Source organism: Salvelinus alpinus, chromosome 2 (genome assembly GCF_045679555.1).
Source record: "Salvelinus alpinus chromosome 2, SLU_Salpinus.1, whole genome shotgun sequence".
Taxonomy (NCBI): Eukaryota; Metazoa; Chordata; class Actinopteri; order Salmoniformes; family Salmonidae; genus Salvelinus; species Salvelinus alpinus.
The window spans coordinates 28,113,884-28,140,774 of NC_092087.1; the positions used below are offsets into that span (position 1 = coordinate 28,113,884).

General features: G+C 42.5%; 3 protein-coding genes, 1 long non-coding RNA gene and 2 other non-coding genes across 14 annotated transcripts; 2 read left to right on the forward strand and 4 right to left on the reverse strand.

Moving 5' to 3' along the window:
- Positions 1–269: 269 nt before the first annotated feature.
- On the forward strand, positions 270–6,438 carry LOC139557714 (serine/threonine-protein kinase Nek4-like). Of its 9 annotated transcripts, none has more exons than XM_071372836.1 (17): positions 427–653; positions 992–1,258; positions 1,423–1,620; positions 1,756–1,863; positions 1,951–2,105; positions 2,242–2,380; positions 2,547–3,200; positions 3,314–3,361; positions 3,488–3,628; positions 3,725–3,892; positions 4,090–4,159; positions 4,587–4,702; positions 4,798–4,889; positions 5,024–5,232; positions 5,614–5,747; positions 5,828–5,921; positions 6,133–6,438. In XM_071372836.1, exons 1-17 carry the CDS (start codon positions 567–569, stop codon positions 6,210–6,212), a joined length of 2,760 nt encoding a protein of 919 aa, XP_071228937.1. In that variant the 5' UTR covers positions 427–566; the 3' UTR covers positions 6,213–6,438. The 9 variants fall into 9 exon arrangements, with proteins under 9 accessions (XP_071228971.1, XP_071228937.1, XP_071228953.1 ...); XM_071372852.1 differs by having other exon boundaries at positions 4,801–4,889; XM_071372843.1 differs by having other exon boundaries at positions 4,093–4,159.
- Positions 6,439–6,546: 108 nt separating this feature from the next.
- LOC139557761 (signal peptidase complex subunit 1-like) lies at positions 6,547–8,051 on the reverse strand. Its single transcript, XM_071372929.1, has 4 exons — positions 7,685–8,051; positions 7,137–7,196; positions 6,962–7,048; positions 6,547–6,765 (listed from the first exon to the last, which is right to left on the reverse strand). Exons 1-4 carry the CDS (start codon positions 7,796–7,798, stop codon positions 6,640–6,642), a joined length of 387 nt encoding a protein of 128 aa, XP_071229030.1. The 5' UTR covers positions 7,799–8,051; the 3' UTR covers positions 6,547–6,639.
- A 699-nt stretch (positions 8,052–8,750) lies between these two features.
- LOC139557767 (uncharacterized) lies at positions 8,751–9,718 on the forward strand. Its single transcript, XR_011671458.1, has 2 exons — positions 8,751–9,388; positions 9,535–9,718. It is a non-coding gene; the product is annotated as an uncharacterized lncRNA (long non-coding RNA).
- A 3,731-nt stretch (positions 9,719–13,449) lies between these two features.
- Positions 13,450–19,154, reverse strand: LOC139557754 (guanine nucleotide-binding protein-like 3). Its single transcript, XM_071372916.1, has 15 exons — positions 19,025–19,154; positions 18,766–18,824; positions 18,297–18,437; positions 18,086–18,202; positions 17,911–18,003; positions 17,609–17,744; positions 17,394–17,497; positions 17,065–17,215; positions 16,585–16,672; positions 16,149–16,326; positions 15,900–16,042; positions 15,552–15,688; positions 14,512–14,666; positions 14,210–14,279; positions 13,450–13,934 (listed from the first exon to the last, which is right to left on the reverse strand). The coding sequence occupies exons 1-15, from the start codon at positions 19,035–19,037 to the stop codon at positions 13,834–13,836; spliced, it is 1,686 nt and encodes a 561-aa protein (XP_071229017.1). The 5' UTR covers positions 19,038–19,154; the 3' UTR covers positions 13,450–13,833.
- Positions 14,069–14,144, reverse strand: LOC139569026 (small nucleolar RNA SNORD19). The gene has a single exon (XR_011673862.1). It is a non-coding gene; the product is annotated as a small nucleolar RNA SNORD19 (small nucleolar RNA).
- LOC139569027 (small nucleolar RNA SNORD69) lies at positions 16,445–16,520 on the reverse strand. The gene has a single exon (XR_011673863.1). It is a non-coding gene; the product is annotated as a small nucleolar RNA SNORD69 (small nucleolar RNA).
- Positions 19,155–26,891: the final 7,737 nt, after the last annotated feature.

Genomic DNA, 26,891 nt, shown 5'->3' on the forward strand with positions numbered 1-26,891 from the left:
GAACGCCTACTCTGTGAAATGCGCGTATGCAATAACTTAATTCGACTTTGCACTCCTAAACAACACGATTTGTAAAGGCTAAAGTCTACAAAACTTAGTCCACTCAGTTCATAACATAGTGTCGTTTTGGGAGTAGAAAAGTGTATTGAGATCAAATGTTTCATCGATGAGAAAATGTGCAGAATGTAGGCCAAAATCCATCTTCTCCCACTACCCGCCAGTGGGCTTCCTCTCACTACCATATTTGGTAGTGAGTGGAAACGCCAAACGGATGCTTCATATTTATACATCCAGTGAAATATCTGTATCATTGTTCTATCTGTGGTACACCCGTCAAACAAACGTCGACGTTGATGTACCAGTTGCCTAGTGACGGAAAAGCTACTGATGATTTCCTGTTTTGACAATCGTCCTGTTGGTACATTAGCCTGCGCTAAGTAAGTTAGATATCTGGATTTATTATGTCCAGAAAATGGGAGATATTCACAGGTTTTCTTCAATTACGTAGTTAGATTATACCCTTTGAATTCGGGGTAATATTTACAAAGATTGGACGATTTGAAGTCATGAATAATTACATGTTCATCAGAGTTGTTGGAAAGGGGAGTTATGGAGAGGTGAATCTGGTGAAACACAAAACAGACCGTAAACAGGTAATACAACAATCCACTTCAAAACTGGGTTTCAATAATGTTATAATAGCTTTGTTTGGTCGACTCTGATACATTTCTCCCCTTTCATGAATCTTAGACATTACAAGTTAGCAAGTAGCTAGCTAAGCTAACCAACCAACTTTGATAGTGCCAATACTAAGGGATCTACAAATAATGTTTGCCAATTAGAAATAAATAACTGCGGCATTTGTGGTGAACATTCTGTCTAGACGCATTTGTGACAAAACTGTCTAGGCAGAATGTTCGCCACTAATGCATCTAGACAGAATGTTCGCAGAGTGCAGCACGTGTCGAGCCCTTTTCTTAAATTTGTTTAGTATGTCATAAAGAAGTTGAACTTGACCACGTCCTCGAAACGTGAGCGGCGAGCCGCGGAACAGGAGGCTCAGCTTCTCTCGCGACTACGACACCCAAACATCGTGACTTACAGGGAGTCGTGGGAAGGAGAAGACTGCCAACTCTACATCGCCATGGGCTTCTGCGAGGGAGGCGACCTCTACCATAGACTCAAGCAACAGAAGGGGGAACTCCTGCCTGAAAGGCAGGTGGTGGAGTGGTTCGTCCAGATAGCTATGGCCCTCCAGGTACATTAAAGTGCATTTAATCAAATCATAGCTGAGATATTATATACAGATTGATTGATATGCTGCAACATCTGCTCTGCCCCCAGCCATTACCTTTGGCAGAGGCCGAGGCTTAATTACAGGAGAGTTACAGTGACAACACCATGTTCTCTGTTGAATTGTAGTATCTACATGAGGAGCATATCTTGCACCGGGACCTAAAGACCCAGAATATCTTCCTGACCAAGTCTAACATCATTAAAGTAGGAGACCTTGGCATCGCCCGGGTTCTGGAGAATCAGAACGACATGGCCAGCACTCTAATAGGAACACCGTACTACATGAGCCCGGAGCTGTTTTCCAACAAACCCTACAACCACAAGGTACTGTGTGTATACAGTAGATCCATGCTTGAGATCATCACTGTTGAAGCACCAGTTATGTTGAGCCAGAAGGAATCTGAGGAGGTAGATGCTGTTGTGTGCACTAGGCTAACTCAACCCTCCTTTTATTCCCAGTCTGACGTGTGGGCGCTGGGCTGCTGTGTGTACGAGATGTCCACCCTGAAACATGCCTTCAATGCCAAGGACATGAACTCACTTGTTTACCGCATTGTAGAGGGAAAGGTCAGTCCCTTACATCTTGCCCAAATTATTAGTCACGATGACAGATTATTTGTCTGCTACTAGATTAATTGATCTATGTCTTTCCAGCTGCCTCAGATGCCGAGTAAGTATGACCCTCAGCTGGGAGCTCTGATAAAGAGCATGCTGTGTAAGAGACCAGAGGACAGACCTGATGTCAAACTCATCCTACGTCAGCCCTACATCAAACGACAAATCGCCATGTTTTTAGAGGCCACCAAAGAGTAGGTGGCATCATCTGTTGTAGTACCTGGCTAGTACTCTCTCTCTCTCATCTATGTATGTTGAACCAAGAGTTAGTAAATTAAGTTTGTTGGATTGATCTCATCTTGGATGCCTTGTTTGTTTGATTCACTCCAGGAAAACTGCCAAGTCCAGAAAGAAAGCGGTTGGTGGCAGTCGCAGACCCAATAGTGCAGCATCTGTGGTTTCATCTCAGCCAAGGCCTGAGCGCCCCCCTCAATGTCCCCAGCCAGACCCAAACACCAGAGGGAAAAGGGTGAGTTAACAGCTAACAGAACAGCACTAAAATACAGTGGATAACATCTATATTTTTTTTTATAGAGAGCGGCCATGAAGTAAAAACGATGCTCATCAAGTCCCACGAGTGTCTCGATTTTTTAAATTGCGGTGTGTTTGTTCTGTTTTTTTGTTATCATTCATAGAAGGAAGAGATCAACACACAGGAGCACAAAGGACGCAATGGAATCACACAGGACACCCCACCCCAGACACATCTAACAACCAAATCCCCTACACAAGACATTCTCAACACCACTGGTGTGTCTTTGGCAACCATCAGTAACATTGACATTGATCTCCAGACACAGGAAGAGGAGACAAACGCCCAGAGAGGGGATCCTCCCCAGACCGTGTCCAACGCCAGGGCAGATAATGAAGCTCTTTGTCAGAGGTCTGTGGAGGAGCAGAGTGGAGGGAATCCGGATCCCCCCCTGCCTCTGCACAGGCTGCTATCAAGTGTCAGTACCAGGGAAGAGGAGAGCAAGACCACCAATGGACCTGTAATGCAGGGCGCCCCAAAGACCAGAGACAGAGTCAGAACCTCTGTAGAGAAAACTGTGAACACGGATGATAAAGATGACACAATGGAGCTACTCAAGGATGTGGTCATTGAGAGCCAAGCTACTGGACATAGTATATGTCTGGGTGTTTCTACCAGTTTGTCTGAGTTAAGGTCTGCAGGACAACTCAAAGTGGAATCCACTGGACAGACCTTTGAAGTAAATATAGAGAAGAAGGATGACACCAGGAATCTTCTCAAGGAAGTTCCTGCACACAAACATACTGCCGTTGTCAAAGTAAGTGCCTGGCTTGTGGATGGGGAATGATACTATCATGTGCTGCACACAGTGCACATACGGTATAAATTTGGTGAATGAGAGTAAGCCTCTCTGCGTTATTGTCTTTAAAGGAGAGCTTGGTATCCACAGAAAAGCTCTTAGAGCCCCTTCCTCCTGTGGTAAGAACATGATTTTACCTGTGTTTGATCATGCATAGTCTACTCTACCAGACTCCAGATATTATTGAGATATCACAATATTTTAGAGGTCATTGACACTGGTTTATGTTTTATTGGTGTATGCAGGCACCCTGTCATGTGGAGCCCCTCCCCCAAGTCCCAGAGCAGGACACGCCCCCTCTGTGTACCCCCTCCTCCTCTGAACCCTCTGTCTCCTGCCAATGTAGACAAAGGGACAGGGGGCGGATACAGAGTGATCAGGACAAGGTGAGGACAGTGTCAGGAACTTTTTATCATGGCTTTGGGCTATCAAACTGTACTTTATAACAAAAGGCTCCTCATCCCTTGCTTGTTCTTCTACAGTGGAATAAATTAGCAGCTCCTAGACCTCTACCGCCTCCTCCTGTTAATGCACTGGTAGTGGAGGTGAATAAGAGAAGCAGGACGAACACAGATAAGAAGAGGGCCACCGCAACAACTTCCTTCACAACCATTAGCTCCTCCAAGGACGGCAACACTCCACTGCCACAGGTGAGCTAAATAGATTAAACAATTAACAAGGTAGATTAGTGTTACTGCACACAAAAAAACTGTCTTGAGGTCTGGAATGTATATTGTAAAGAAGTGTATTTTGTGTTGTGTTGGTCCCACTCACAAGTGCCCCTAATACTATGTATTTACACAGTAGTTACATAGGCAGGTAACGTTAATAACATCTCTACTGCTAGCAGGAGCGTCCTCTGACAGCCAGGGAGAGGAGAAGACTGAGGCAGTCCCAGCAGAACCCCAGCCAACCAAGTAAATAATAATAATTAGGGGGCACTTATATAGTCCTGTTTCACTGTATGTACAAGTGTGAGTTGTGAATAATTTTTTTTGCACATCCTACTCCCCTGAGACACCCTCCGAGTGTGGTCACAGCCAGGGGATCAGCCATTATTGACATTGATTCTTGAGCAATTAGGGTTAATTGCCTTGCTCAAGGGCAGAACGACATATTTGTACGTTGTCGGCTCGGGGATTGAATCCAGCAACCTTCCGTTTACTGGCCTAATGCTCCTAACCGCCAGGCTACTCCTCCGACCTCTGTTGTCAATATTTCATATGACCATGGGACCAGAAGGAATTAGCAAGGGACATTTTGTCTAGTATAGTCTGCCTATTTGAACAATAAAGCGGTAGCTCTGCTTACTATTGCTCACTGTAGTATTCTTCTTTCCCACAGTTGTCAATGCAGAAAGAAGGGCGTCTTATGATGTTGCCTCTTTACATAAGCAGCCAGAGTCCCAGAACTCCACTGTCACTCGCTCTGTATCTGAAATGGGAAAGGAAACCAACCAGGTAAATATAGGTTCATCTCCATTGTCTTACTGTTTCAGTAAGCTAAAAGTTCAAAATATGGCTTCAGTCTATAACAGTGGTGTGTGTTCCTGTAGCAGGACAGGTTTTTGGGGCGCCCATCAGACGAGGACGAATGCAGTTCCTCCACCAGCTCAACAGATCACTCAGAGGGGGACTGCAAAGAGGGGTAAAAGCAATTTGTGGCTCTTTGGGAGCAGTGCCACACCACACCCATAGAAGCACATTACCCCCTTTGTATTGCTGGTAATGTTCACATTTAAATCTGACACATTGTTATTTTCTTCTCTTTTTACATTGCAGAAAGAGTGAATCCAGTGATATGCAGGACCTGGTTCAGATGATGACCCAGACATTGCGAATGGATAGCAGAGATACTGTTTGTGAGCTGGATGGTGTTAGATCTACTCCACTAGCTGAGTTTAAGCTGAACAGGAAGTATAGGGACACCCTGATGCTGCATGGGAAAGCTAGAGAGGAGCAGGAGTTCCACTTCAGTGAATTATCCACCGGTAAGTCTCAGCCAAAACAGTCTCTCTGAGTTTCCCTAGCAAAGGGTTGCCCAAACTCAGTCCCGCGGCCTCCCTGGATGCACATTTTGTTTTTTTGCCCTAGCACTACACAGCTAGTTCAAATAGTCAAAGGTTGATGAGTTGGTTATTGAAATCAGCTGTGTAGTGCTTTTGGAGAATAAAAAAAGTACACCCAGGACCGAGTTTGGGAAACTCTGCCCTAGTAGATTCTATCTGGTGTCTACATACTTGCATGTTTCAATGCAAAATTGCTGTCGACATGATCTGGCTTATCAGTGAGAAATCAATTTATTTCTTATGGAGGAATAAATGGATTTCTTTGAAACTTATGTTTTTTGTATTCAACCCACCTCTTACAAGGCACCACATCTGGACCTGCAAAGATCCGCAGAGCCATTGAGCACCTGAAAAGAGATGTGGTGAAGGGACTTGGGGTGAAGCTGTTGGACAGAGTCCTGGACATAATGGAGGACGATGACGAGGACAAACGAGAGGTTAGGATTGAAAATGGCATCCATGATACAGTCCTTTTTAGCTAGGCATGGTTGTAATTTTTCTTTTTCTTCGCACACAGCTGTGTCTTCGGAGGCAGATGGGAGAGGACAAGTACCAGTCATATGCTTTGATGGTGCGGCAGCTAAAATTCTTTGAGGACGTTTCTTTCAAGGGTTAGAATCACCTAATGAAAAATGCATTTACACACAAGCAATGTAATACTTTTTGTATAGACAATCATATCTCCATTTCTATGTACATGTACATGTAGACTATTTTTATACCTCACTTTAAGAGCAAATTTAGAAAATACATGGCATCCATGATAGTCCTTTTTAGCTAGACATGGTTGTAATCTGTTTTCTTTTCTTTCTTCGCACACAGCGGTGTCTTCTAATTATCCATACAGGTTACAATATGCAATGAATTTGAGTCTTCTGTTACTGTGTCCACCTGTCAGGTAGATTATTGTAGCAAAATACTAATAAAATGAGTTAATATTTCAAATGCAAACTAGTGAAACGAGATGTACCTATAAATACTACATAGGAAATCCTTAATTTGCTGATTGTATAATATAAGTTGCAGGATGTAGAAGTAGTGTAGATATTTCCAACCCCTCTGACTTTATAATGTGAAAATAGTTTGTTTTGATTTATCCACATGATTAAACAGTTGGGACAAAATCAACATGTGTGAAATCGACAAAGTAGCCACAGTAGCAGAAATTAGTTTGACATGAGACATTCCACCACTGATGGAAAATTCACTGTTAACAAAGGCTTCCTTTAAACTTCCTTCCCTTGGTCCTTCAAACAAGTATTTATTGTACAGACAAACAGTTTCAGTTACAAAACGTGTCTTGGGCAAACTGGTACAAACATTCATGAGCTACTTGTGCTTCTTCTTCTTCAGATTCTCCTGAGGCTTTTGCTGGGTTTCTCCCGTAGTCTCTGGTAGGGCTGGCTGCCAGGAGAGGGGGTTCTGTCTGTACATGGGCCAGGGGGGCAGGGTCAGCTGAGACAGAAGGTGGTGGTGAGGGAGAGATTGTGAGATGTAAATCAGAAGTTAGTTTGGGTCCTGTAAAAGCAGATTGAAGTCAACGTGGGTCTGTGGGTGCACTATTTGCACAAGTGCAACATTTTCTGCTTGGCACAACTGAAAGAATGTCAAATAAACATATACAAGGAGGTTGGAATGAAACTTAACTCACCAAACAAGACACAGCGAAACCTCCTAACACTATGTACACAGTCCACCCAAACTGTTCAATGATGAGGCCGTAAGCAAATCCAATCACCTGGAAGGTAATACAAGGGGTTAGCCTTGTGTAAAAACAACACATATGAAAAGTCAATTTTATTAGTTATGTTTGACAGGCCACTCACCGCTGAGACAAGTATGATTCCTTGGAAGATCTGCTCCGCCAGTTTCTGTCCTTTATAATCCTATAACATCACAAGTTTTATTTTTGAGGAAGGACTGGTAGATGGTTGATCACAACTGGAAAACTAATATCTGAAGTGTCAATAATCAAAACAAATCAGGAAGGTTCATCCGAAGTGGTGACTTAAAGAGGGTTGTGAATATTATATCTAAGCTTTGTTATTGAGGATGCATTTATACATTTGGTTACGACAGGTTCATAGACGTGCCATATGGGCATCTAGCTGGCTAGCATCCAAACAATTCATATGAAATGGATTGATGGTTGTGATGAAGAGCTAGCTAATTATCATAACGTTAGTCTTAACCATGTTCAATATGATTACTGAATCGGTCTAACTAACTTGTGTAGCTCGCTAGCTAGTTGCCAATTACCACTTGGCAAGTTAGCTAGCTACGTTACCTTGATATTTGTAGCAACAGGCTAACGTTTTTAAATTGGTATCTATTTGTAACAGTCGGCGAGTTCACTAATAATTCAAACTCTTACCATGTGTGTTGGAATGGAGTTGAATATTGACAACATCTTGCTATATTGGATAATCAGATGAAAGAAGAAAAATTCTTCAATTTGTCTGGTTAGACTTCCGGTTTCAAAAAGCATACGTAGTATTTCGAAGGAACCCAGACTGTTGATGCATTCAAGCGCATCAAATCTGCGCGAGGCTTGTGCAGCTACACAACGTTACTACTTCTCGTCCTCTAATTAAGTTCCCACCCCTTCAACGACTTAAAAATATCTAAATAAATACTTATACAATTCAAAGTGATGTTGTGGTAGTGAACTCCATTGTAATTTATGATTATCCTACAGTAGACTTTGCGATTTAAATACAGGCAAATATGTAGGCAACTATGGCCATTCAAGTTAACAGGCGACATACTTGTTGATGTTGAGTTGGCACTTCGCTTTTGATTTGAATTGCTTTTGTGTGTTTTTGTCATTGTTAAACGTTACAGAACATATACTCACGCTTTCCTTTACCCCAGATTGTATGTATATGTTGTTTTAATAAGAAACGATTTGATTTGGTTTAGAAATCATAGCGTAACCATCGGGTTTGTTATTGTGCTTATTTGTGGGACAGTGGTTAAATCACTATATAAATCAAAGTACTTCGTTTTTTGTATGGATCATTATAACATTTTGCTTCATTTGTACATTCTGTGCAAGATAACAAAGGAGAGCGAAGGTTAAGCATGTAACCACGATTATGTGAGCTATATGATCACTCCAATATATTGGTATCACTCCACATCCAAAGTGAGGATTTACCGATTCACTCCTGTGTCACAGGCTGGGTTCCACCCCTATATATAGACCCCATGGCCGCGACACATGTTCTCTACATCATTTTTGAGGCGCCTCTGGCACCGTAGAGGATTGGAGTGTGTTTCGTTACCTTCGTTATGTTTCACTTTATTGGATCACTCCAATATATTGGTATACCCGTACCAGATTTAGTCAATGCTAGAGGGACCTGGCCAGCCAACCAACCACAGAGGGAGGTGCCGCATTACCCGATAGTACCTAGCAAAGGTGCAAGAGGAAGCCCAGCACAGATATCAGCGAGGGGCACTGCTCTCAGTAGAGCCCAGGACGCAGCCACACATGTTGAATGTGCCATCACAGATCCCAGCACTGGCCTGCCAGCCAGGCGGTATGCTGTTGTATTTGTGTCCACGATCCAGTGAGAGAGCCTCTGCTTGATAGCCCATCCCCCAGGACTCTCTCACCATAGCAGACAAAAATCCTGTCTGTTGTTCTCACTGACCGTGTCCACTCCAAATAGGTGGCCAGTGTCCGCACAGGACACAGCATGTCGGAGGGAGGCCCAGACTCCCCTGCCACTGCCGGGGGGTCGTAAGCAGACAGGATAAAAGGGATGTTCACATGCCTGTCTGACAAAACCTTCGGGAGGAATGAAGGGTTGGGGCGGAGCGATATACTCCTCCCACCGGGGTTCATCCGGTAGCACTCAGAATTTACCGATAAAGCATGGAGCTCACCCACCCTCTTCATGGAAGTAATCGCTACTAAGAAAACCACCTTCATAGAGAGGTGTTTCGGGGAGGCAGACTCCCAACGGTTCGAATCCCAGCTCGCCATTGAGCGGGTCCTAGCTGGACGCAGGCGACAAACCCCCTTCATAAACCTGGCGACACACAGTGGGGGCCATCCCTTGGTCTCCAGGTATTTCTATTATATTTGAGTGACATTCTACTGCACTGTTGGTGCTAGTAACATAAGCATTTCTCTGCACCTGAAAATCTGTGTATGCAACCAATAAACTTTTGATTTGAATGAATACTAGACATATGAATATGATATATTTGCAGGGGACATCCAAGAGCTTTTTGACACAAGCCTAAAGTCGGCATGCAGCTGCGTTGTCAGATGACAGTGATTCTGCATCCACAAAGGACATCGTTGGAGGAGCTGGGAACCAAGTACACAACACAAGCTGTGGACTCTACAATGACACACAAAGGAAATAAAACCTCAATATAATAAATGAATGAACAGAAGGGGTCTTATTTTACATAATGGTATGAAAGCATTTTCCCCCCTTCATATTTGTACTTGATACCATATCAAATAATGTCAACGTTTTAATTATCTTAAGTATGTATTCCTTTAGAACAACTATATTGGCTTTTAAAAAGAAGGCCATCGAGAAGCTGGGCATGAGTGCCAACACGTGTTCCTTTAATCCTGGGGTGATCGTGGCCAACCTGACGGAGTCGAAGCATCACAACATCACCAGCCAACTGGAACACTGGATGGAGCTCAATGCACAGTAAGTCACCAGCAGAGCCAGACAGCCTCAGGGGCATAATTCCCTCAGCACTCCAGAGATTATTTTGAAATAAAATATCTACACGGTATATCAATTAAAACAATCCAAATAGACATTCACTGTAGACAATTGAAAAGCATTCCCTTTGAGTTTTCATTTGCTTTAATTGTATACATTTTTTTGTCAGGGAAGACTTGTACAGTAAGACTCTGGCAGAGTATCACCACACCTCCCCTGCTAATTGTCTTCTAGAAACACCACTCTAGCATCGACCCCATGTGGCACATCAGGTAAGAACTGTACTACTATGGTCTGTCCATGTTTCCCTAACGATGAGCTGCAGACAGCCCTGGCACACTTAGTGGTGTAATGTTGTATGGAAAAGTACAAATAAAGGTTATAGTTAGAGTATCATCATTGCCCTGTACAGTTTATTCTCCTCTAAACTAGCAAGCTGTTGGTCTTTGTTTGCATAGAAATATTCAGTATTCCTCTATTTTCTGGGGCTACTGGTGCTGGAAACCGCTACTCTCCCCAGTTTGTGAAAGCTGCCAAACTCCTCCATTGCAACAAACATTACAAACCATGGTTCAGGACCTCTTCATTCACAGAAGTCTCGGACAAGTGGTATATTCAACATCCCACGGGTAAATTCCACCCAGTTCAAAAACATACAGGGGACAAGTAGACTAAAGCAGGGATGTGACCAGACAACAGCTCATCTGCCCGTCCTCCAGTGACTTCTCAGGAACCCTAACATACACCTAACGTGATACCACGATGGTGTTGTTTATCTCAGGCAGAGACAGGGCATGTTCCATATGGTGTAAGAGGATGTTGCAGAGAAATGAATGTCATACATAACATACATTTAAATTACCCCATTCATAAAAGCTAGCTACCTTCGCACCTATTGCCGATAGTATGTTCTGACCAGGGGTTTTTCTCAAAAGTCCCAACGCTCGGTCAGAACTTGAACACGCATCGCTTGTGGTACGGTTTTGGAAACATAAGGAACGTATCTTTCATATCAGCAAGAAATCATTTTCAGAAAACAAAGGTTAAATTACTACACACCTTTATAGGGTTAGCGTTCCCACACGGCCATATCCATGTTACAGCGCTTGTTTACGGAAAACAGACTGAAGACAGATTCGACTACCTACCTGTGCTAATTAGCTATCTGCGTCTCCGAACACCTGTGTGTAAACGGATGCCACAAAGGTGTTAACACTGTCACAGAAAGATACTGTAGCCAGCAACTGTGTTAAAACCAGTTAAACAGTGTGTATATTCTGCATTTATGAAATTAGTTTGATGTGATCTGAAAGTAGAGGGCATAATGTTTCTAGAACTGTACCGCAATATATAATCTATTTACGTTTAGATTGAGTATTTGAATGTTTTGGCTGCCAAGCCAATCTGCTCTCTAAACAGAACATGTAAGGTCCTTGGACTATAAGGATTGCTAGGCTCCTTTAGTCCATTGGGCTACATCTCAATAGTCTAGTAACCTTCCTTCTGTCTTATATTTTCACATCAATGCAGATGCAGCTACTTAAGACTGTTGAGATGCACCCATGGTTCTGGGCTTAGCTTCACATGAGAAAAGATCATGTATATCTATAACATGAAGTAGTGTTCAGGAACTGTCCCCTGTGACAATTTGCCAAGATCACCATTTTCCTTAGACATTCACTTTGATACTGTTAGAACAAGGATCAATGTTTTGTTACTGCCGGTTGTCTTGCACTTTAACTCCTTATCCTTTAAAAGGCTGTCTCTATGGGGGTGCCACAGGGTTCAATTCTCGGGCCGACTATCTTCTCTGTATACATCAATGTCGCTCTTGCGGCTGGTGATTCTCTGATCCACCTCTATCCAGACGACACCATTCTGTATACTTCTGGCCCTTCTTTGGACACTGTGTAAACTAACCTCCAGACGAACTTCAATGCCATTCAACTCTCCTTCTGTGGCATCCAACTGCTCTTAAATGCAAGTAAAACTAAATGCATGCTCTTCAACCAATCACTGCCCGCCCAGCATCACTACTCTGGACGGTTCTGACTTAGAATGTGGACAACTACAAATACCTAGGTGTCTGGTTAGACTGTAAACTCTCCTTCCAGACTCATATTAAGCATCTCCAATCCAAAATGAAATCTAGAATCGGCTTCCTATTTCGCAACAAAGCATCCTTCACTCATGCTGCCAAACATATCCTCGTAAAACGGACTATTCTACCGATCCTTGAATTTGGCAATGACATTTACAAAACACTCTACTCAGCAAATTGGATGCAGTCTATCACAGTGCCATCTGTTTCGTCACCAAAGCCCCATATACTACCCACCACTGCGACCTGTATGCTCTCGTTGGCTGGCCCTCGCTTCATATTCGTCGCCAAACCCACTGGCCCCAGGTCATCTATAAGTCTTTGCTAGGTAAAGCCCCGCCTTATCTCAGCTCACTGGTCACCATAGCAGCACCCACCCGTAGCACGCGCTCCAGCAGGTATATTTCACTGGTCACCCCGAAAGCCAATTCCTCCTTTCCTTCCATTCTCTGCTGCCAATGACTGGAACGAATTGCAAAAATCACTGAAGCTGGAGACTCATATCTCCCTCACTAACTTTAAGCATCAGCAATCAGAGCAGTTTACAGATCATTGCACCTGTACATAGCCCATCCAACTACCTCATCCCCATATTATTTGATGTATATATATCCCCCCCCTTCGCACCCCAGTATCTCTACTTGCACATTCATCTTCTACACATCGTGTTTACTTGCTAAACTGTAATTATTTCACCACTACGGCCTATTTGTTGCCTTACCTCGATAATCTTACTTCATTTGCACACACTGTATATACTTTTCTATTGTGTTGACTGCACGTTTGCTTATTCCATGTGTAACTGTGTGTGTCACACTGCTAGGCCTTATCTTGGCCAGGTCGCAGTTGTAAAAGAGAACTTGTTCTCAACTAGCCTACCTGGTTAAATAAAAATAAGTAATTTGTGTATCAGGATCACTACCACAACTTTACACAAGCCTACTATCCTTTATCTTGATTGCATTTTGCAGTGTCATGCCTTTTGTGCTAAGGATGGATGTCATACACCCAAACCACTAGTGTGAATACATATGCAACAGCTGAAATGGTTATGAATTTGATAATTGTCAAGTAGCTTATTTACACAATCCACAAAGTATTAAACATGGTGTTAAGTTACACCATTTCTTTACTTTGTACAAAAGGATTAATCTAACCAATGTACATTTTCAAATTGTCATCCTTTTGTAAAAGCAGCTTACTAAAACAGTCAACCACATTGAGTCTTGGTCCTGATAAGGCAACCTAACACCATGGCAAACTAAAATTGAACATCATATGTGGGGTTGAGCTGTTGTGTTCATCACCATTTTAACTGGAATGAGAAAGCACAACTTGAGCCAAAATATGGATCAATTTATTTGTGTTCAGGCTATATACAATAATTCACAATGACCATGGACAGATCTTAAACAATTTACCGCTGGACCTTTACGCAAAAGGCAAAACATTGTTACAGGTTACATCCACACACACAGGCCTTCAAACAGTAACTTCAGATGGTGCCAGTACAGCTAGTAAGGTTAAGATATGAGAGAGTTGAAAAACAAAGGCTGCGTTTACACAGGCAGCCCAACTCTAATATTCTTTCCACCAATTATTTTGACTGATCACATCAGATTTTTCTCAGAGCTGATCTGATTGGTTTAAAGACCAATTAGTGAAAAAACTAACCAGAATTGGGCTGCCTGTCAAACGCAGCCAGAAGGTCATAGATGTTCATTTAAAATCTGTGTTGAAGTCATAGGCATCATCTGTCTGGACTGAGGAGAGAACGTTGACTGGGACAGGAACCTGGAACCTCACTTTGGCTGGTTCTTCTGCAAAAAGGAGAAATCATTAGTTAAGTGATGTTGACAGACTTGTTTGGGAATGTAACAGGAATTAAGCTATTCCCCGAGGGAAAAAATTAAATATCCATTTAATTCTAGATTCCAAGCAAGGTTCTCAGTCTGGCTCAGCAGTGGGATCAGAGTTGGATTAGAAGTCTTCACTTAAAGTCAGACTTGCTTTATTGTCCTCATTTCCACACAGACCGATCCTATGTCAATAAGGAACATAACAGGGATGAAGCTGGTCTCTAATATTGATTTACTTGTGACTGGTGTCTTTATCTGTGGTTCATCCGTTTCATCTGCATCAGACACCTCTTCAACCCCATCATCCTGAAATTAAGAGATATTCCATTACAAAGGCCTTTATTTCTCTGCAGTAATAGCTCAGATCTGCCCTGAAAAGAATAGTTTAGACATTTTATACATTGATTGTAAATTCCAGACAAGGCAATCAGAGTTGGATTAGATGTCTTCATTAATTCAGTCCATGCTAGAACAGACTGATCCTACTTTAATCTGATTTATCAGGTGAGAAATAAGAAGTGTAAAGATTTTCAGCTACCTCTTGGTTCGCACAGCTACCCTCCATCTCCTCCTCTTCTTCAGTGGACCCTTGAGCAGGTTTGTCCTCAACCACGTCACTGTCACTCAGCACTCCGGCAGTGGGGCCTTTAGAAAGGAGGACAATGCTGCTGGCCTGGTTTGGGAACTTTACACCTAGGAGGAGAGTAGGTCAGTCATCACATACACTTACTGCACAAAACATTAGGAACACCTTCCTAATATTGAGTTGCACCCATTTCCACTCAGAACAGCCTCAATTTGTCAGGGCATGGACTCTACAAGTTGTTGAAAGCAGTCCACAGGGATGCTAGCCCATGTTGACTGCCAATGCTTCCCACCACTGTGTCAAGTTGGCTGGTGGACCATTCTTGATACACACAGGAAACTTGAGCGTGACAAACCCAGCAGCTTTGCAGTTGACACTCAAACCAGGGCACTTGGCACCTATCATTCCCCACTCAAAAGCATTTAAATCTTGTCTTGCCCATTCACCCTCAATGGCAAACCATGTCTCAATTGTCTCAAGGTGTAAACATCATTATTTAACTTGTCGCCTTCCCTTCATCTACACCAACTGAAGTGGATTTAACAAGTGACATCAATAATGGATCATAACTTTCACCTGGTCAGTCTGTCATAGAAAGAGCAGGTGTTTGTAATGTTTTGTAACCTCAGTGTACATCAGTTTTCCAACTCTGGTCCTCCAGTACACCCACCAGTACATATTTTTGTTGTGGCCCTGGACAAGCCCACCTGATTCTACATGTCAACTAATCATCAAACCCTTGACAAATAGAATGAGGTGTTTTTGTCCAGGGCTACAACAAAAAGGTATGCTGGTGGGGGTACTCGAGGATCGGAGTTGGGAAACACTGGTGTATATCAACAAACTCATTCATTACTGGGCGGAAGGTAACCTGGCAGTTGAGTGTTGGGCCACTAACCGAAAGGTCGCTGGTTCAAATCCCCGAGCCGATTAGATGAAGAGCGTCTGCTAAATGACTGAAATGTAAAACGAGAAATACTAAATTAACACACTTCTTAGAGTCTCCTCGTTGTTCTTCCTCAGCTTGTCCAAGTCCCAGCCCTTCTGCATCTCTGTTACAATGTCTTCTGAGAGGTATGGGGGAAGGTTTGGCTTCTCAGGGGCTTTGCAGTGATAACTCAGCTTTGCCCTGAAAAGATAAACATTTTAACTATTTACAAAAAATACCTTTCATTCTAGTTTCCAGGCGAAGTGCTCAGTCTGGCTCAGCAGAGGGATCAGAGTTGGATTAGAAGTCTTCACTCGAACTCAAGAATTGCGTTAATTATCCTCATTTCCATGCTAGCCTCAACTTACTTTAAATTTGATTGGTGACAAATCACGACGATGACAACACTCACCCTGTCCAATCACTGAGGAAGGTAGAGGCAGCCAGCTCTGTGTTAGGGACTCCACCCTTCTGCAGAAATCCACGTTTCTTGGCAAAAAAGGATAAAAACTCCAACGAGTTTCTGAAGTCTGGAACATTGTACTGAAGCATTACCTGAAACACAAAGTCCAGGATTAACTATTAGTAGGCTCAGCAGACCTAGGGCTTGATCTCAAACTTGGCAGTAAACATTTCCTCACACCAGTGATCTCAGTTTCACCTGTTGCTTGTTGCACTGTTTGAGCAGGGTCCTGACGGCCTCTAGAACAGTCTCCTGCTTGTCCTCCACCTGAAGACTCCTCAGCGCCATGGCAGCTTTTGTGTTAGACTGGGCCGCCACTACCCCTGGGCTGTCAATCATCTTCACATTTTTAGAGATGTGGACATCTTGGAAGCACCTGCAAGAGTCAGATGGTAAGCTACAAGTGGCATTTGTGCATTTGAGCAAATACAGGTAAACAGACATGACCAAGGGTTTTGGACTGTTCTGCCCTAATTGGTAAGACCTCGATGAGGTGTATGAAGCTCAGTGTTGGATTGAATATAGACTCCATTGTTTTGTCAGATCTTCAACTTCATCATGCTTCATACAATTCCTCGCCATCTACGAATAGAATGGACTCCATCACTATCATGAATGGTTCAGCTTCACTCACCTGGTGATCCCTCTCTGGACTCCTGCATTACAGGCCCTCATCCCTTTCAGACTGTTGATCAGACTGCTCTTCCCCACGTTGGGGAACCCTGAGGACAGCGGAGGGCATAAGTGGTTCAAGTAAAAGACAACGTGCATTTATACTATTCAGGATAAACCCTTAAAGATTAATAATCTTGTTGTAATATAACAGATAAGACAGGCTAATGTGTGCATACAGTACGATAATATAATTGGATAAAATAAACTGAACGAACACAAGACAGATCAGACGAAATATGACATAGGGTACACAACAGGACACTGCGATCGCTATGGATGAGATCAGCGTTGTAGTAGTCGTCACAGACATCAGTAGTTCACACAAAGCATCATAATTTCGTAAGCACAACACTTTAATACCACCACTTGAGAGCCATACTAATTACGAGAGGAGATGCAGTTTATGTCTAAATAATGGTGAGGGGAGTAGCTTCCTTACCGACTAAGCCCACTTTTACTGAGCCCTCTCTCCCTGTCCCATTTGCAAAGTCTCCCAGGAGCTGGAGAAGACAGCCGCTGCCATAACAGGCCACTCCTTTGGTCTGGTCTACTACTCCATTAAGAGTTGCAAACCTAGCCTTCTTCTCTTGCTGTTTAACAAAAAAACATGTATAAGCATTTATGATCCATATTCAAATATTCTACACAGTAATGACCAATTTTCTACATTCTGCACGTGTGACCGAACCCGGTAATCAATATGGATTCCCCAAGTAGTCAGTGAAATTAAATCCATTAACTTAGGCACTGCATGTACATAGTCCATACCACTGTTTTATCCTGTAGTTGTGTGGACGCCTTGAACGCCACAGCTGGGAACTCAAGCTGAAGACACTGCAGCCACTTCTCCACATTCTCTTTAGGGACAAGATCTGCAGGATTTGGAAATGTAATTTTATGGTTAAGTTGAATTACCCTTTGAATAAAGATAACACTACATCTACATATAATTGACATTAAAGACTTATCCCTAAGATAATTACCTATTTTGTTCAACAGGAATAGTAGCTTCTTGTTTCCACTCCTCTTCAGTACAGCTTCCTCTAGCTGTGGACACCTGCAGCCAAGGGGATCTCTTGCGTCTAGGACTTCAATTATAACGTCAGAGGCATCGATCACCTGGAGAAAATATAGACTGAATATTAATCCACGGGGACACTCAGGTAGGGCATGTCTTTATTAAAGCTTCTGTCTTGCACAGCAACTCTGCCAGACAAGGGCTAAACATTCCTTGCCTGGGCACCTAATACCAATTGAGACATGTAGATTTAATAATCTTAGCTACCTTGTTTAATTCTGAACAAAAGTGCTTCTTTGAATTCCTTGGGTCACTTTGTTGCACCATCTGTTTGACAAGGTCCTCCTGTGACGGTAACTCCTATGGAGTTAAAATGTGGAGTTAAAATACTGTCAAGCTACATGAGTGCATGATTTTTGATGCCCTTCACATTTTCCTATACCTTTCTGGCTTTCTTCACTTTGGTGTCTCCATCACTACTGGCAGCGTTTTCCTTCTTCCTCTTCTGAGCCCGTTGTAGTTGCTTGGCAAGCTTTTTCCCCTCTTTTTCTTCTTCAAGCTGGGTTGGAAAGAGATGAGTACACGTTCATCTAGGCCTAATTATTTGCCACCTAAAATATGAGAGAGGACCACAAAACAGTTCATGAACTCACCTTTAACCTCCTATGTTCTGCTTCCCTCAGAATATCCTCTTTGAAGGGTGCTTTGTTGGGAACTCCAATATCCCGTTTCACTTTTTTGCCTACTCCTTTCTTCTTTGCATCTTTTTTTAGTTTTCTGTTGTGTTCCCGGACCTAAAATCAAATGAGGGAAAAATCATGACAAGACTTCAATTGCGCATATAGTATATTTATAATTAACAGTACATAGCTTATTAGAACAATATACTGAGCTAGCCAGCATACCTGATTCAACTATTCATCATGCCCCTGAATAGGTGAATTAGGTGAGCTAGTTCAGGGCTACAACACAATTGTGAAACGTATGGAGGTCCCCGCAGGAGAGGTTTTAAACCCACCGAGCTAGCTAACTTAGTTAGCTACTTAATGACAGCAACTGCTACAGTTAGGAGTAGCCTAAATATAATTAAGTATTGACAGTAAATAATACAATTCACAATACCTTTTTCTGTATTTTGTAACGTTTGGAGCAAGACACACGTTTACTTGCTTTCTTTAACCCTGGAAAAACATGAAACACGCATGAAAGTCTCGGGCTAGCTTGCTAGCAAGCTAATGCTAGCCAGCATGGGTCATTAGTTAAGTGTTAGCAGTCTAACTGGCAATGTACACATATATATTCAACTGAAGACAATATTATTTGTGATTAATAAAGAAAAACGACTGTACAAGCCAAATGTAAAGACTTCAGCTACACATACCTGGGCGCTTCATTGCAGGACTGTGGTTCTGGCACTGTGACTAAAATTCTGCTGCACGTGGAACCACCAGCTAGCCTTTACGTTTCCGCTTCCGGTTTGGTCATCTTTGCTCATCTGCAGCTGTGCCCAGCAGATGGCGCCAAAGCAGTATTTGACTCACTTTGACTTCATTCAGGTGGGTGCCACTACCACATCTATTTCATAGGATTTAAGTTCCATCAGTGCAGTACAATTAATAACCATTGCAATAAACGCAAGAAGTCATACTTTACTAAAACGCGATCTCTCTCTTCAGCCTACTGCATGGGTGGCCCCAGAGTTGACACACTGTGCTTTCTCTACCCCAACTTCACACTCCCTGTGACTATACCCTCCTGCACACTTCTCTCGCAGCTTGGGATCTCTCTCCTACACACTGCTGCAACATGTCTGAATCATTCGCAACTAAAGCACCGCAACAGGTTCGGAACAAAGGCCTTCACAGAATAGCTGATGTAACCCAACCTGAAACTGTATCAAAGTTCAACAATACAGACAGGGTACACTATTTCCACCGTGTCTACGTCTCACCAAACGGCGGGCGTCACAAACACCAGAAATATTATTTCTAATCTGATCCACCTCTACACTAAACGTCACCCCATTTATTACTCCAGAGACTGTCCGTAAAGTAAAGAATCCCACAAAAGCTTTGGGACCTTTAGTCTTCCGAAATAGAGGTCCAGAAAAGTCGGATCCGCAGCCACTCCATATTGAAATTTCATGCAGTCTGACTGTGCTGTAAAATGGCTATACAAATCCGATTGGTCAGATTTTTGCAACTCATTTACCAATTACATCATGCTTTGTGTTATATTGTGATTGGTTCCAAACCCATAGGAGGCCATTTTTAAATTACTTTCTCTTTCTTTAAATCCCCCAGGGCCGAAGTAGTCTGGTTTTCAACCAAGAAGCATTTTTATCAAGTTCCACTCTCCCCCGATAGTTTCTGAAATTCCTTTTCACTTTAGTCCACAGATCTTGGCCTATCGGTGCCGGTGAGCAATCTGTATTATGTAGCCTATATTTTATGAAATTATGTAGAATTGGCATGCAGTATTCCCCGAAAATTATCAATTATTTTCTTGTATCAAGGGAAGCAATATACAGTCGTGGCCAAAAGTTTTGAGAATGACACAAATATTAATTTCCACAGTCTGCTGGCTCAGTTTGTATGATGGCAATATGCATATACTCCAGAATGTTATGAAGAGTGATCAGATGAATTGAAATTAATTGCAAAGTCCCTCTTTGCCATGCAAATGAACTGAATCCCCAAAAAACATTTCCACTGCATTTTAGCCCTGCCACAAAGGACCAGCTGACATCATGTCAGTGATTCTCTTGTTAACACAGATGTGAGTGTTGACGAGGACAAGGCTGGAGATCATTCTGTCATGCTGATTGAGTTCGAATAACAGACTGGAAGCTTCAAAAGGAGGGTGGTGCATGGAATTATTGTTCTTCCTCTGTCATCCATGGTTAACTGCAAGAAAACACGTGCCGTCATCATTGCTTTGCACAAAAAGGGCTTCACAGGCAAGGATATTGCTGCCAGTAAGATTGCACCTAAATCAACCATTTATCGGATCATCAAGAACTTCAAGGAGAGCGGTTCAATTGTTGTGAAGAAGGCTTCAGGGCGCCCAAGAAAGTCCAGCAAGCGCCAGGACCGTCTCCTAAAGTTGATTCAGCTCCGAGATCGGGGCACCACCAGTACAGAGCTTGCTCAGGTATGGCAGCAGGCAGGTGTGAGTCCATCTGCACGCACAGTGAGGCGAAGACATTTGGAGGATGGCCTGGTGTCAAGAAGGGCAGCAAAGAAGCCACTTCTCTCCAGGAAAAACATCAGGGACAGACTGATATTCTGCAAAAGGTATAGGGATTGGACTGCTGAGGACTGGGGTAAAGTAATGTTCTCTGATGAATCCACTTTACGATTGTTTGGGGCATCCGGAAAAAAGCTTGTCCGGAGAAGACGAGGTGAGCGTTACCATCAGTCCTGTGTCATGCCAACAGTAAAGCATCCTGAGACCATTCATGTGTGGGGTTGCTTCTCAGCCAAGGGAGTAGGCTCACTAACTATTTTGCCTAAGAACACAGCCATGAATAAAGAATGGTACCAACACATCCTCCGAGAGCAACTTCTCCCAACCATCCAGGAACAGTTTGGTGACGAACAATGCCTTTTCCAGCATGATGGAGCACCTTGCCATAAGGAAAAAAGTGATAACTAAGTGGCTCGGGGAACAAAACATCGATATTTTGGGTCCATGGCCAGGAAACTCGCCAGACCTTAATCCCATTGAGAACTTGTGATCAATCCTCAAGAGGCGGGTGGACAAACAGAAACCCACAAATTCTGACAAACTCCAAGCATTGATTATGCAAGAATGGGCTGCCATCAGTCAGGATGTGGCCCAGAAGTTAATTGACAGCATGCCAGGGCGGATTGCAGAGGTCTTGAAAAAAAAGGGTCAACACTGCAAATATTGACTCTTTGCATCAACTTCATGTAATTGTCAATAAAAGCCTTTGACACTTATGAAATGCTTGTAATTATACTTCAGTATTCCATAGTAACATCTGACAAAAATATCTAAAGATACTGAAGCAGCAAACTTTGTGAAAATTAATATTTGTGTCATTCTCAAAACTTTTGGCCACGACTGTACTGTACATAGAACAGCAGCAGTTTTTCTTTAAGTATTACTCATGGTGGGACGTCCTTGACTGTCAATCTAATGGACACAGGGACCCATTAAGGACCCATGATGCATTCTCTTCATAATGTCATAGGGATTGGAACATCACTGCACTGAAATGGACATCATTTTAATTAACATTTACATATGTCGAGCATGTGCTGTTTGTTGTCTGTGTGTCATCTGGAATCTAATGGTGAATAAGGTGAATGCACCAATTTGTAAGTCGCTCTGGATAAGAGCGTCTGCTAAATGACTTAAATGTAAATGTAAATGTAATGGGTTCTTTATGATTATTCAATTGTGCCATGAAGTGGAGCACTGCCCGAAGGGGATGAAGTGGAGTGGGGAAGAATGTTTGTGACTGAAGCTCTATGGGCTGGTTTCCCAGACACAAATAGATTAAGAATAGAACTGGACTAAAAAGTGATTTCAATGGAGAATTTCCATTTTAATTCAGGACTAGGCCTAATCTTGGTCTGGGAAACTGGGAAACTGGTCCTAAAAGATAGGGGCCCAACCATAAGTCTATGGGCCCAACAGTATGACAGAGTTGCCCTTGATGTACAAAGGTATCAAAGCTGAACACAAAGAAAGGACTTCTTAAAATCAAAAAGGATTGCAAGTGCAATTGAATATGACTACTGAAGAATACCAGGACTCAAAAAGACACTGAAATCTTTTAATATCTTCCAATTGTTCATGACTATTATGAATCCAGATATGGATTATAGTGAGAAAGCACAGCCATCCCTTGATGTTGCTATTACTATCCGTTAGTTCACACTCTCCTCTTCGATATTCCTGTCATGCCATTGGACACATTTCTATGCAGAATATTAAAGCTCAGAACATGCAGGGGAAGCACTCTGTTAGATATCCTCTCCAGACTCAGACCCGTATCCCCCTCTTCTCTTCAGGTCATGAACAAAAAGGGTGTGAATGAGAAAGAATGAAGACTCTGGATCACTGCTTATACAAGAAGACTAATGACTTCAGGTTAGTGAATGACTCCTCCCACCCAGCTTTTCCCACTAATGTTGACACGGTGTTAGTCAAGTCCCCCCTGTGTCTGTGATGCATCTTCTCCCTCCAATATGTAGTCGATACCTTCCTCACAGTTTTACACTCGGTCTGAATCAAATTGACCATTACCATTATATACATGTACATACTACCTCAATCAGCCTGACTAACCGGTGTCTGTATGTAGCCTCGCTACTTTTATAGCCTCGCTACTGTTATTTTTCACTGTATTTTTTCTGTTGTTTTTATTTCTTTACTCTACCTGTTGTTCACCTAATACCTTTTTTGCACTATTGGTTTGAGCCTATAAGTAAGCATTTCACTGTAAGGTCTACCTACACCTGTTGTATTCGGTGCCCGTGACAAATAAACTTTGATTTGAGTTGATTTCACCAAGAAGACTGGCATGTTATAGAGACTGAGAGTGTTCTAGGGACTTCATTCATGCAGGAGGTAGTCAGAGGGAATGATTGATAATAGTATTGATTATGGGGAGAAGAGGGAGTGAGCTGTCTACCAGTGCCAGGCATGGGTGGCCAAAGCCTTGGTAGAGTTACCCTCCAACCCCCCCCCCCCCCCCCCACAACCCTCTCCCTGCCTCTCTCCCTCCTTCTCAAGCCCTCCCTCAACATCCCTGCTGCTAGCAACAGTACTCTGTAATTTAATCTATTTAGGCATGGCTCGGGATCAATATCCTATATTTCCTGGGCCTTGGGGATGGCCTCTTGATTTGCCGTTCTCTCACGGTGGCAGGATTAGCAGCCAATGAGCTGGCGGCATCTGTCTTCTCTGAGCCAGCAGGGCTACACAGATGTTGCATACCAGAGCATGAGAGGAGAACACAGAGCTTACATCAGACGCTCATGCACTCTGTGTTGTGTGACCTCTCATGTGTGTTACTGGATTAAACAAACATGGGCGTGCCGTGAAGTAGTCTGGAGTTGGTTTAAAATGGGTTTATAATCACATGTTTGAATGCCACATACTAGCACCCTCATTCCTTCAGAATCAGAATGCTTAAACAGTGTCTGATCACCAAATGGGAAACGATCAATGCCACCCAATTAAGTTTTCTTTTCTCGTAAACTTTTATTTCAAAAGCACATTGAGACATATAGTCTATTTTGCAAGGGAAACCTGCCCAAGAACGCAACAGCAATCAATATAACATTAGGAATGTGAAACCATACAATCAGCAAAACAACATGATCCGACCTACAGGAAACATTTACATTCCTCTTGAACAGTGTTTTGCACCAGAGTGGCCAGTGCAACGTTATAAGGAACAGTGATTCTCCTACACCTGCTCCTCTGCCTTGTGCATCTCCATGTATTATAGATGTGTGCTCATTAAACATTCTGAGTCAACATTTGCATGAAAAGTATTTTCTACTTCACAGCTCTGTGACAAGTCAAAGGGACAGATAAACAGTTTACAGTATTTAACTACTGTATCTCTCCAAAGAGGTAGGTATAAGTGGGTTGTGCCTGATAGGTCAGCTTTAAGATTATCTAACCATTGTTGTGGTTGGTGTGGATGTGGAGGGGATTTTTTTGCCGATATATTATGTTGGTATAAACACAGTAAAAAATAATTTGTTGTTATGATGATGATTTATGCTTTGGAGTTTTTGCATTGAATCTGTAATCCTTAACAGTATAGTGTGTGAGGATTTTTGATTGCTATAAACAGCCAATGGGCATCTGAAAGGAAAACGTATTGTAGAGTAATTGACTTCTCATACAAGTGTAAGTGCTTTGTAAGTGTTTTGCTGTCCCCAATTCAAAATTGTCAGTGTAATTTTGGAACAATGTAACTGAATTATATTTTCATATAAACTCATGTCATATGGAGGGACCTGAATTTTTTATAAACGTCCTTTCACATCGTGCGATATGTTTTTAGTACTCTCTGTATACAAGTGGCTATGACAAGTTCCATCCTGTAAGTGAATCCCTGCCTTGCAAATTGTCCAGCCTGTGCCATCACGCAGATACTTCCTTTTCACTCATCAAATTCCTACCAGCAAATCCAATTTAGGAAATGGCCGTTTTCAAGTTCTCACCCCTGTCCTTCCTCTCCCGTGTTCTCTACCCCATCTATTTGAACCATTCTTTCTTTTTGAACTTGGCCTGTATTTAAAAACTTTTTATGACTTCACATTTGGGTTTTCCTCAGTGGAAATGCATTGAAATGGCCACAACGACAAGCACACAATCCAATTGACGTACACACATGCACCGTTATATAGCCTAGCCCACAGTTCCTGGGACTGGGGGGTGGCAGGTAGCCTAGTGGTTAGAATGTTGCACTAGCAACCAGAAGGTTGCAAGATCAAATCCCTGAGCTGAAAAGGTAAAAATCTGTCGTTCTGCCCCTGAACAAGGCAGTTAACCCACTGTTCCTAGGCCATCATTGAAAAGAAGAATTTGTTCTTAACTGACTTGCCTAGTTAAATAAAGGTTAAAAAAATAAGTGTGAGTTTAGTGGGATTTGGGCCTTTTCCCTCTGACCCTGTTCACATGCTCTCCCTGTCTCCTAGCTTCTCTCTTCAGAAACAGTAGAAGATCTGGTTAGCCCTACCTTTTTGACTCATGCATGAATCAACAGAGGTACCTTCACATCATCTCTTTTTTTATTACTTTTTTAAATTGTATTTTACCCCCTTTTTCTCCCCAACTTTCGATCTTGTCTCATCGCTGCAACTCCCCAAAGGGCTCGGGAGAGGCGAAGGTGGAGTCATGTGTCCTCCGAAACATGACCTGCCTAACCGCTCTCCTTAACACCCGCCAGCTTAACCCGGAAGCCAGCCACACCAATGTGTAGGAGGAAACACCGTTCATCTGGCGACCGGGGTCAGCCCGCAGGCACCCGCCCCACCACAAGGAGTCGCTAGAGCGCGATTAGCCAAGTAAAGCTCTACCGGCCAAACCCTCCCCTAACCTGGACGACGCTTGGCCAATTGTGCGCCGTCCTATGGGACTCCCAGCCACAGCTGGTTGTGGCACAGCCTGGAAACGAACCCGGGTCTGTAGTAACGCCTCTAGCACTGCAATGCAGTGCCTTAAACCGCTGCCCCACTCAGGAGGACTTCACATCATCTCTTGATGGTACAGTTTTCATTATGATGGTTGTCAGTGGTTAAGAAATTACAACCCTCTGTCATATTACCATTGACCAGATCAAAAGAAAAGAAAAACACACTATTGTTGACACAATTATTGCCTGAGTTTCCCTGTCCATTAGATGACTGATTCTTATTCTAAGTCAAGCGACATTTATCATCTGTTCTCTTCTGTCAATCAATACCCATCTGGAGGGAAATTGAAAACTCATCATCTGTAACTATCTCCCTCTGAACATAGGAATAATGGTGTTTAATACCAGCGATTTGCTCATCGAAATGTGTGAAACTACTTTTATAGAGCTCTGCAAGAGAGAGGATGTCACACCAATGTCTGTATCATTTCATTGATTTCCTTCCTTCCTTTTGACAGAAGCTTTGAGACAGATATTGATGAGGAGCCTTGGACAGACAGGTCCTTTATGAATGAGCACTCCTGCCCAAACCTTGAACTTTTCTAAATTGTTCAGTAATAGTTTTTATAAAAGAGCTATCTAATCAATGATGATTATGGATTATAATATATAATTGATACATAAATGCCTGGACTATTTTCATTTTGGTGAATGTCTTATACAATGGGTTGAAGTTATGTATAGAAACCCCATATGTAAAATAGTAAATAATCTACTTATCAGAAAGTATTGAACTGTCAAGAGGAGTTAAACAAGGTTGTCCACTGTCTCCATATATATATTTGTTATGGCCATCGAAAAATAGCTATTAAAATCCGATCTAACAATAATATCAAGGGGTTAGAAATCCAGTGTTTAAAAACAAAAGTGTCAATGTATGCCAATGATTCTAGTTCTCTCTTAAATCCACAATCTGGACCCCTGCACAATCTCATTGAAGATCTAGATCACCTCTAGGCTCTCTGGACTATGATAAGTGTATTGTATTACATATTGGATCGTTAAAATACACACCATTTACATTACCCTGTAGTTTACCAATAAAATGATCTGATGA

Excerpts from the sequence above, each read along its gene's own strand:
- LOC139557714 (XM_071372836.1), top strand. The coding sequence starts at position 567 with ATGAATAATTACATGTTCATCAGAGTTGTTGGAAAGGGGAGTTATGGA. Across the intron at positions 4,160-4,586 it reads GCAGAACCCCAGCCAACCAA|TTGTCAATGCAGAAAGAAGG; the intron begins GTAAATAATAAT and ends TCTTTCCCACAG. Across the intron at positions 5,748-5,827 it reads ATGACGAGGACAAACGAGAG|CTGTGTCTTCGGAGGCAGAT; the intron begins GTTAGGATTGAA and ends CTTCGCACACAG.
- LOC139557761 (XM_071372929.1), bottom strand. The coding sequence starts at position 7,798 with ATGCTTTTTGAAACCGGAAGTCTAACCAGACAAATTGAAGAATTTTTC. Across the intron at positions 7,049-7,136 it reads GAATCATACTTGTCTCAGCG|GTGATTGGATTTGCTTACGG; the intron begins GTGAGTGGCCTG and ends ATTACCTTCCAG. Across the intron at positions 6,766-6,961 it reads GTTTCGCTGTGTCTTGTTTG|CTGACCCTGCCCCCCTGGCC; the intron begins GTGAGTTAAGTT and ends CTTCTGTCTCAG.
- LOC139557754 (XM_071372916.1), bottom strand. Across the intron at positions 18,203-18,296 it reads CAGAACATAGGAGGTTAAAG|CTTGAAGAAGAAAAAGAGGG; the intron begins GTGAGTTCATGA and ends TTTCCAACCCAG. Across the intron at positions 14,667-15,551 it reads CAACGAGGAGACTCTAAGAA|GTGTAAAGTTCCCAAACCAG; the intron begins GTGTGTTAATTT and ends CTCTCCTCCTAG.